This window comes from Hydractinia symbiolongicarpus, chromosome 11 (assembly GCF_029227915.1).
Source record: "Hydractinia symbiolongicarpus strain clone_291-10 chromosome 11, HSymV2.1, whole genome shotgun sequence".
Classification (NCBI taxonomy): domain Eukaryota; kingdom Metazoa; phylum Cnidaria; class Hydrozoa; order Anthoathecata; family Hydractiniidae; genus Hydractinia; species Hydractinia symbiolongicarpus.
The window spans coordinates 7,922,638-7,931,958 of NC_079885.1; the positions used below are offsets into that span (position 1 = coordinate 7,922,638).

General features: G+C 34.6%; 1 protein-coding gene across 1 annotated transcript; it reads right to left on the reverse strand.

Moving 5' to 3' along the window:
• Positions 1-1,434: 1,434 nt before the first annotated feature.
• Positions 1,435-7,194, reverse strand: LOC130614250 (vesicle-associated membrane protein-associated protein B-like). The gene is made up of 7 exons (XM_057435668.1): positions 7,004-7,194; positions 4,976-5,128; positions 4,603-4,715; positions 4,105-4,194; positions 2,949-3,131; positions 2,556-2,609; positions 1,435-1,962 (listed from the first exon to the last, which is right to left on the reverse strand). Exons 1-7 carry the CDS (start codon positions 7,074-7,076, stop codon positions 1,816-1,818), a joined length of 813 nt encoding a protein of 270 aa, XP_057291651.1. The 5' UTR covers positions 7,077-7,194; the 3' UTR covers positions 1,435-1,815.
• Positions 7,195-9,321: the final 2,127 nt, after the last annotated feature.

Here is a 9,321-nt window from a genome sequence, read left to right on the forward strand (position 1 = left end):
ATATAACTTGAAAAGCGAGTTAAATTTTAGTACAAGTCGAGGTGGTACAAATATGGCACCGTACAATTGGGATAAATGTCGGAGTGAAGGGCATTAGGAGGTTAATGATTGGAATTTTTTTCAAATTGATAGTTGGGGGTGGTGTTGATAAATCAAATTGGATTGATTTTTATTTTGGGGTGTGGATTCGAAAGGCGGGTGATGAGCAATACCTGGTGAGGTGATTAAGGCGGGAGTAGGCAGTTGATATCTCATTTGAACACAATGCCTTCGATTAATAGTGACTTTGACAGAAATTTTAATGTTTTTACATAGCATGCATACTTGTTTTTCCTATAATAATTTTAAGACTTTTATATTTTAATTTTATTTTTAAATTCTCCTAAAGATCTTTATAATCCGGATTATTGAGAGGAAGAGGTTCTAATTAAGGGGAGGAGGTAGATTTTCCAATTCTTTTAAAATTGAGCTGAAAAGCTTCCTTGGGGTGTTGGTGTAAAGTGATATCGACCGTAACATACGTCAAGATGCTGAGCCTAAAATCAATATATTGTAAATATGCTATGTTTCATTCAAAAGGTAAAACAGAATGAAGGCTTCACAAAACGATTTCGTGGTCTTTGGGGTAGCAATTTCTTGTAAGTAAAATAAAGACAAACTTGGTTAGTTCAAGGCAAAGAGGGGGAGAATTTGGACCTTAAAATGACATCTGCTACACTGAGATTTGTTATGAGACTGGATAGGTGTCTGCTATGAAAGGTGTGATTGTATTAAATAATACTGACTATTTCGTAACGCAAAGATTAGGGGAAAATTGCTCACTGGCAGATCTCGCACTTTTCATTCACTGCCAGACTTTGCACTTTTTTGCAAGACAATAGTTGGAGTATTTTTTTAATTCCAGGTCAATCACGGCTTTGGTTGATCGTAGAATCGTGGATTTAACTGTAGAAAATTTTATATTTACAACCATTTATACACCTCTGTCACTTTCCGGCAAAATTATATCTTGTTTTTATTGAGGGGATATGTGCCAACACGAATGTCTTTACGTTCCGTTTTGGAGTGAAAACAGGAACACTACTTCGTGCCAAATCCGTATTCAAAATTTCAAAATTGTCGATTTTTGCCGGTTCCTTAAACTTTTCAAGGAACTCTGGACTACAAAAATACTCGTTATCTCGAATTCCATATCTCGGATTTTCACGATCTCGAATCATTTTTTGATTCCTTGAACTTTCGTTAAATCGAACGAAAAACGTTCCATTTCAAAAGTTAAAGCAACTTACTTAGGTGATTTACCAAAGATCGATCTCTCAATTTTACCCATGGATGCAATACTAACGCACAATAAACGAATCACAGTCCACTGTCACAACACAGGTATTTCTAGAAACAAAACTCAGGGAATACATAGAAAAAAAACAGGACCACTTGTAAGCCACGTTGTCTACAGTCTCTTTTACTAAAACAAAAATACAATGTTAGTATTTTTTGTTGCGTTTCACAAATAATCGTTTCTAAGATAAGTTAAACATAATAATTCAAAAGGAGTTGAAAATAGTAAAAATATATTTCTGCAGCGTCAAGAGATTTCTAAAACAGCACGCTGTATGGCTCATACAAGAATATACTTGCATATTTAGCAACAACACTACCAATCACCACGCCTATTTTTATATTCGCTTGACCTAACAGACCAATCAAAACTTAGCAAATAATTATAGTTTAATAGAAATCTATGCTTTTAAAACATCGATTAGTTTTTTTCATCTTTTCTTCTTCTTGAAATTTATGTGTGTCTTGTCATTAGGCTCATAAAACATACTTTCCCAGGATGATACCCATAATTAACGCTAAGAAAATCCCGATGACGAAAGACATTTGCAAATTCGTGTTGTCTTGTGTCACCAACTCAGTTGGAAGTCGATCTGATACTTTACGCTGTTCGGTTTCCACAGGCTAGAAAAAATAATATCGTAAAATGGCGTACACGGAAAAACAACGACGTTTGTGAGAGCCAAAGATAGTTTAGCCAAAGTAGTTTTGACGGACAATTCCACATTTTTTTCGACGGGCAAACTCCCCGCGGCTTTTTTCGTCAAAATTTTTTAAATCTTTAAATTAAGAATCAAACGAATAAACTTGTGATTTTGGTAATATTACGAAACAAAAGTTAGATTGAAACAGTGATAAAATTTGTCAGTGAACACTGAGTCAAGTCGTTTTTACACTGTGTCCAGTGGCAGAGGAAAACATGCACCCGCAGTTGGTTAAAAACATATGAAACAGCAACTACTTAAAGAGTTTAAACATGTGCATATCATAGCAGCGTAACCATACCCTACAAGTTCCAAAAATTTGTTTTACTTTCTCAACCCAATTGAATAACTACTACCAGTGAAGAAGCAAAGAAGATTCTTATAGAAAATTTAGGAAATCAATTTTTTTTTTTCTGATTGGGCCAAAGTTGTACAACATCCCGATATTTTGGAAATCTAATCATTCTGTCTGTGTCGATTTTTTACTAGAGAACATCCTACATAGTGTCTTACTTTAGTTGGTTGTGTCGATGTAGGTTTGGCGTCTTCAGCTTCCTTTTTAACAGGCTGAAAGTGAACGAATAAAATCGTTAGCAAGTGTTATCGCACAGAAAAAAAGAAAAACCTATCTTAAGAGAAGTGATTTTCACAGGAAGTGATTTCCGCGGTAAGAAATGTTTTACAATTACGTGTATAAAATCTTTTCGCAGGAATTAATTTTTGCGAATGAGGCTGATTAAGGAGAATAAGCTTCTTAAATTCATGCAAATTTCTATGATTTCTTTTCATCTGAATGCTAAGCTCTCTCAACGAAATTCGACCTACCAATGACAACCATTTTAAACTCAGATTCCAAATCATTTGCAAATCATAAGCAATCTATTAAATAAATCATTTTAAACCAACCTCTTTAACAACTGGCCTTGAAGGTTTTTTAGTTTGTGGTTTGCTGTCGATAGTTGTCGATGTTACTGGTGCTCTTGTTGTAGCTGACTCAGGTGGTTTCGGTGTAGATGGAGTGGATTCTTTGGGTGTAGAAGATACATTTTTTTCTTGAGATGTGCTGATAGCAGGCGTTGATTCATTTTCCTGAGGAAGAAAAAGAAGAATGAATAAAATGTAAAAAAATGAAAAATATTAAAGAAGTTGCAAAAGAAGACAAACTTAATTTTTTTTATGCCAGCGCCAAAAAGGTCCCCACAATTATGGTAGGGTTAATGGAAACTTTTGTGTTTTCGCAATTTTTGGTTTAAATTAGAAGGAAAAAAGTTTTCATTGGTATTTTGCAGGTATACACTTAGAATAAGTAAATTTTGTTATAAGAAAACACAACGTAGAGGTTTAAAACCAGTTTATAGACATTTCATCAAACTTTTGCAAGAAGATGCATAGAATATTCCAAATCAAAAGGAAAATATACAAGGGGTAATTTTTGAAATATACATGAATTTTCTGTGTACATAAAATGCGTATCGTAAATATCTTTTGATGAAAATTGGGGAGAAATCTAATTGTTTTGGATTTCTTTTAGAAGGAGAAAAATTGAGGAGAATTTTTAATTTGTAGAGGTTTGAGAAGTTTTAGGGAAGTGTGGAAACTGTTTAAAGTTGGATTGACTGCAAAATAATTCATTCCCTTTTGTATTCAAAATGTGAAAGTATCGCAAATTGACTGAACCTACGAAATGTTTTTAATTAAAGCATCTCGATCTGGTTAATAATTTTTTCTGCTATAAAAATGATACCAATAGATTTCCAAATCGAATTTGAGAAAACAGAGCACAAGCAACATGTCACGCACATAGAGAGATAAAAAATTTTTATTACTTATCCACAAATTTGTAAATATGAACAAGAACCCACATTTCACACAAAGACCATATCAAAAATTTCACACAAAATTCATATATATGTTACAATACGATGCTATCAAAATTGACACTCGCTAATTCTTTGATTTTCTAATAATGCACTTAAAATTTGCTTACTTTTGTCATTGCTAATTTATCATTTTAATTTGCAGGTGAACATACAGGTGTGTCAACAAAAACATTTTTTCTCACCTTCTCTGCACCTGCATCAGAATTTGGCAGTTCAAACACACATTTTAGTTTCGAATCCATAACAAGATAATTCTCAGGAAGGTTTTTCCACTGAAACAAAAAGAATACTATTTTTACAACAACAATTCTACTTCCCTGATGACCACAACAACAATAAATGCTTATGTTTTCTTTTTGCATAATGTGAGAAAATGAAAGTCTTGAATATATATTTCAAATTACTAGTCCGTCAATCGTGGATAAATCCACAGGTTTTTCCATCCTTTACCACATTTCGTGTTTTCGTAATACGTTTTTCTTGCAGACAGACACACAGAACACGGCTATTAATAACGATACAACTACCTTTAGAATACAGATTTTTTACAACACCTTTGATATGTATCGTAAAAACTTGAATACACAATAGCAATGACTTTTAAACTTAAATATGGCTGAAATGACTTAAACTTACATTCAAGGAAAACACCTAAAAAACTTTGAAAACTCTATACTTACCAGACCCTCTACTTCACTGGCTTTAATTTCCTCTGTAGGTATAATTGACTGGACCAAAAACTTGTGTCTTTTATTTTCTGATGGGTCTTTGTAATCAAATGGTTGTAGCATCACTAAAATTTTAAATATTTACTATGCTATTTACTCAAACATAATTTTTTTCGTTATCTTGCTGACTGTCTTTTTTAATTAGGGTAAGATTTCAGTATATATATTTAAAAAAAGAGAAACTTTGATTGAGGGGATATACATTGTTTCAAAGGAGATGATTAAAAGTGTTATGAACTGTTTTTAAAAATTTTTAGGCCTGATTTGTGACTGAAGCCCATAATTCTTGGTGCCACATTAGAAATGCTTTAAAAAATCGGTTTACCAGCAACATTAACTGATTCTTCTGGTTCAATGATTCCACAGTTTGGTCGGACACAATATCTTTTTGGGGCAGTGGTTTTCACTTTGAAACATACTTTCTTTTCTGTAGGGTTAGTTAACTTTAGAATAGTGGTGACAACATCTTTGAATGGACCTAAACCAAATAAACAGAAAAATCTTTAGGTAACTTTACTATTATTATTATTGAAATTGTTTACTTAGGACAGCCTCTGCAGTTCTTATTGGTACTGCTAATAACGAGGTCCTACCCCCCCAAAAAAAACACATTTTACAATTTTCAGTGGCCTCTAAACCTGTTCCCTGGACTCTTTTTGGCTAACGGATGGTCTATTATATTCTAAACCTAATAAAGCCCTGGGAACAGGGTCAAGTGATGCAAAGCTGTCTAGACCCTAAGCAAATTTACTTTTGCCAATCGCAAAAATCCTAGGAAAAATCACACCCAGCCAAATGACCAACTTATTTTTGCAATGACTGATAACATTTGCTGGTAAAAATAATTTTCAATGTCTCCTAAAAAAAAGAAAAGAATTACGGGTCACTCGCATATTAAATTCCCCTAGTACACATTGTTCAAACGCTAACTAAAATACTCAAAATTCAATAAATTAAAAATTTTTGTCTTCTTTTTTTCAGAGCACAAAACATGCTGCTGGTATAAAGGACAAAACATAAAGATTGCTACTGTCTAGATAAAGAAAATCTATTTTTGTAAAAATCTGGTTTTGTAAAAACACTTTGGAATATTAAAAAACACATCCAAAAATATAACTCAAATAAAACTAACAATCTTTTTCCCACATGCTTATATCACTTTAAAGAAAGTAACACAAAATACAGACTGAAGGTTGAGCTTCGGAAACTGTTTGTGACTTCCTGGCTCATTGGATGATTATTCTATGTAATCGCAGTGGCTGCTGTTGACTGGCTATAATGTTTTCGATGTTCATCTGTGAAAGCGCTGGGATTGTGTTCTGAGGACATTATTATTTTATTATATAAAACGAGTGAATTTTTTAGAGTTTTTATTAATGATAAAAATAATTTCACCCCTAGAATGATGAAAAATCGACATGTGCACAAACCAGTTAAGTGCAATAAAAAATGCACCTTTTAACCAGTCAGGATGAACTGATATTAGCCCATAATAGTTTGATGTGGGATAAGCTGCTCACATGGCTAATTATACGATAGAGATTTTTTTATTTAAATTTCTTCGGGCAAAATTTTAAGTTTTTTTTAAAAACTTTGGAAGTCGTCCAACAGCACTGTGGTTTTTGCGGCGTTTCCAACGAGTCGGCACCCTCGTATCAGTTCCCCTGACTGATAGAGATAGATGTGCATATTTTACATGGCTAGCCTCACAAATATCGAGGGATATACCCTGTCTATTATTTCCAGGAGGGGCCATGGCGTAGATGGAGAGTCCTAGAGTATTTAATGCTCATTTTGAGCTACGCAGACCCAATTAGAGCCCGCGCTCTACTAGACAACTCCCGGCAACATCCAACGGCCCACACAGTGTGCCATCTTCCCAATTTCCCTCACATGGCTTGGGTTAACCCGGGGCTATGGTAACATTCACTCGCCCATGTTGAATCGCCGTCAAGAGGAATCGAACCCCGGTCTCCCGCACAGAGTACGAGCTACAACACTAATTTTAATTGAAATTTATGTGTGCATTAAAAATTGTTATAACATCCTGCTTACACTGCTATGTAGCAAAGATATTGGAGAATGTGGGTAAGACACAATTCCACGGAAATATACAGCAATCCCACACACACATGCAAGATGAAGAGGCAGGATTATATTTTTAACGCATGTCAAAAAGACATGTAAAAATGTAAATATTAGTAAGGCAGGTATAATTGCCTACTGGTGTTCCAGCTAAAACGTAGTTAGTTAGCTAGCTAGCTAACGATAACCAAATCAACAAAAGAAAAATCCCAAGACAGTTATCTGCAAACGTTTAACAAGAGCTATTTTTAAAGGATTTTTCACTTACCACGGAAAACAAGTTCATTATCTGGTTCAATTTTTAAAACCTGTGACATTTTTTCTGTTTTTTGTGCACTCATGATTAAATAAAATATAGGTTCAACACACTGGTATTATGAGTATATTTTTATGTTTTTGTTTCACAGCCGCTTGACAGCCATCTTGATATGACGAGACAGAACAGAACAAAGTCCGCTGGGAAATGATAAGTACAGCACAGTTTGGACACGCAAGGAGTGGACTGCCTCATAATAAATTTATTACCGCAAGTGGTGTTTTTTCTATGAAGTAAAATGTGAAATGGACAAACGAATGTAAATACACTTAAATGACTCTGACTCATTTTCTTATAAGCATAAACCTTCACAAAAAATTCTGCGGCACTGCATTTCAATTTTTAACATCACCCAGCCTCGTTCCCAGGGCTCTTTTCACTTTTTTATGGCTGACAAAAAAGTGAAGAAAGAGCCCTGGGAACGAGGTTGAACATCACCCTTATAACTATTCAAAACAAAATGCACCTCGATCACAGGACCTGTAGACTGGAATGACTAGATCAATGGCCGTAGCCACACAGATATTTTATAACAAAATTCTGGAAATCGTTGGTGTTACCTACAGTTGAGTACTGCTGCCAAATACGGAGTGCTCACAAACAAAGTGAAATTGCATCCCTCGAAGCAGTACAGTGGAGTTTTTTTCATAAAATGAATAGTTCAAGAAACCAAAACTACTGGGAGTGCCTCAAGAGTAACAAGCTATATTCGCTTCAGCGTTGCAGAGAACGCTACCAAATAATGTATTTTACTACACCCTCCTAGACGTGGTCGATTGTAAACCTTAACTCCAGTTCTAACCAACATACCCAAATCCCTCCAAAATAAAATGTATGAGGGTTTAAGTCTTATAGGTCCAAATTTATTCAACGCTCTTCCGAGACATTTGCAGGACCTCTCAGTACCAGTTTCTGTTTTCAAAATTCATCTTGATAAGTCCTTAATCCATGTTTCTGACAAACCCTCCACTGCCAGATCACCAAAACAATAGAACTTACGACACAAACAGCCTTCTGGCTGTTCTGAGAATAGATTCTCCTGCTCTCCCTGACCTTCATTTCAGGTCAAATGTTGTGGCATAAGAAGTCGCCGGCGTCCTCAACGAAGACGAAGCTTAGATGAGCCGAAAGATTATCAAAGGTATCAAAGTTAAGGTACATAAAGGCAAACCTGTCTATGTAGTTGACACCAAGTAATAACGGACACTTTTTGAGATAGACTGAATGGTCAAAATATTCTATGTAAACCTCTACCGTCTTTTACTTAACGCATCTTCTAATAGTCCGTATGGTCTTATTTCGAAATTTCCTCTAATTTTTAGTGTCCTTTTACTAATTTTTGTTTTTTCTCTAATTGAATGCGACACTAAGGTCGGATTTTGCTCTAATAATTACAGTGCGAACCTGATTTAAGGTGGTTCCCCTAGAAAAAATTTCTAAATTTCAAGAATTGTCATTGAGCTGTTTTCTGACAGCAAATTCATCTTAGAATACCGTGGCAAGTAGTGCTTATGACAAATTTAGGTTTTTATTGCGCATTCTGCCACTTTTTCCAACCAACCGCTAATATAAGAGCATAGCAACGCCCATAGCAACCATTTTCGCATTTTTAGACAGCTTTCTTGTCCCTCCATCGATGTTTAATTCCTTGCAATAGCTAGGAAATTAAGGTCTTAAGTATTTGGTGCTTTACAGGTCGAAAAAATGCTGGCGTACACCTTTTGTCGATTCACAAGTCAAGAATTTCCATAAAATAATCTTTAAGTTTTTTGCCGTTTAAGTTCGGAATCCACGCGAAACAAGAATTCTCAAGATCGAAGCACGCACGATTTACAATTTCTTCTGTTGATGCAGGCATTAGTACCACCTACTGTTTAAATGAAACCAATTTTCAAATGGAAGTTTCGTCTTTCAGTTATTTTGTCGAGATATTGCCTGTTTCGCCCTGTTTTAGCTTTTCTGTCGTCCAAAAAATACCGCATCAGTTTTCTGGAAGACGAGTTAGCCTTTTTTTGTAATCTGAAAAGCTTCGTGAAAAAATTTATTTTTTAACCAAGTGTTTTATTGATTATCGATACTTATTTATGGCTGAATACTTGCACAATGAAAACAAAATTGTTGTATTGCTTAACCCTACCTTAACCAACTGCAGAAAATGTATGTAAAATCCATAATTTATGTGCACTAGTCTGATTTATTATATTCTTTTTTTATAATATCAATCCTAGTTACTTTTTTATCAAAAAAATAACAAAATAACACACTTGTAA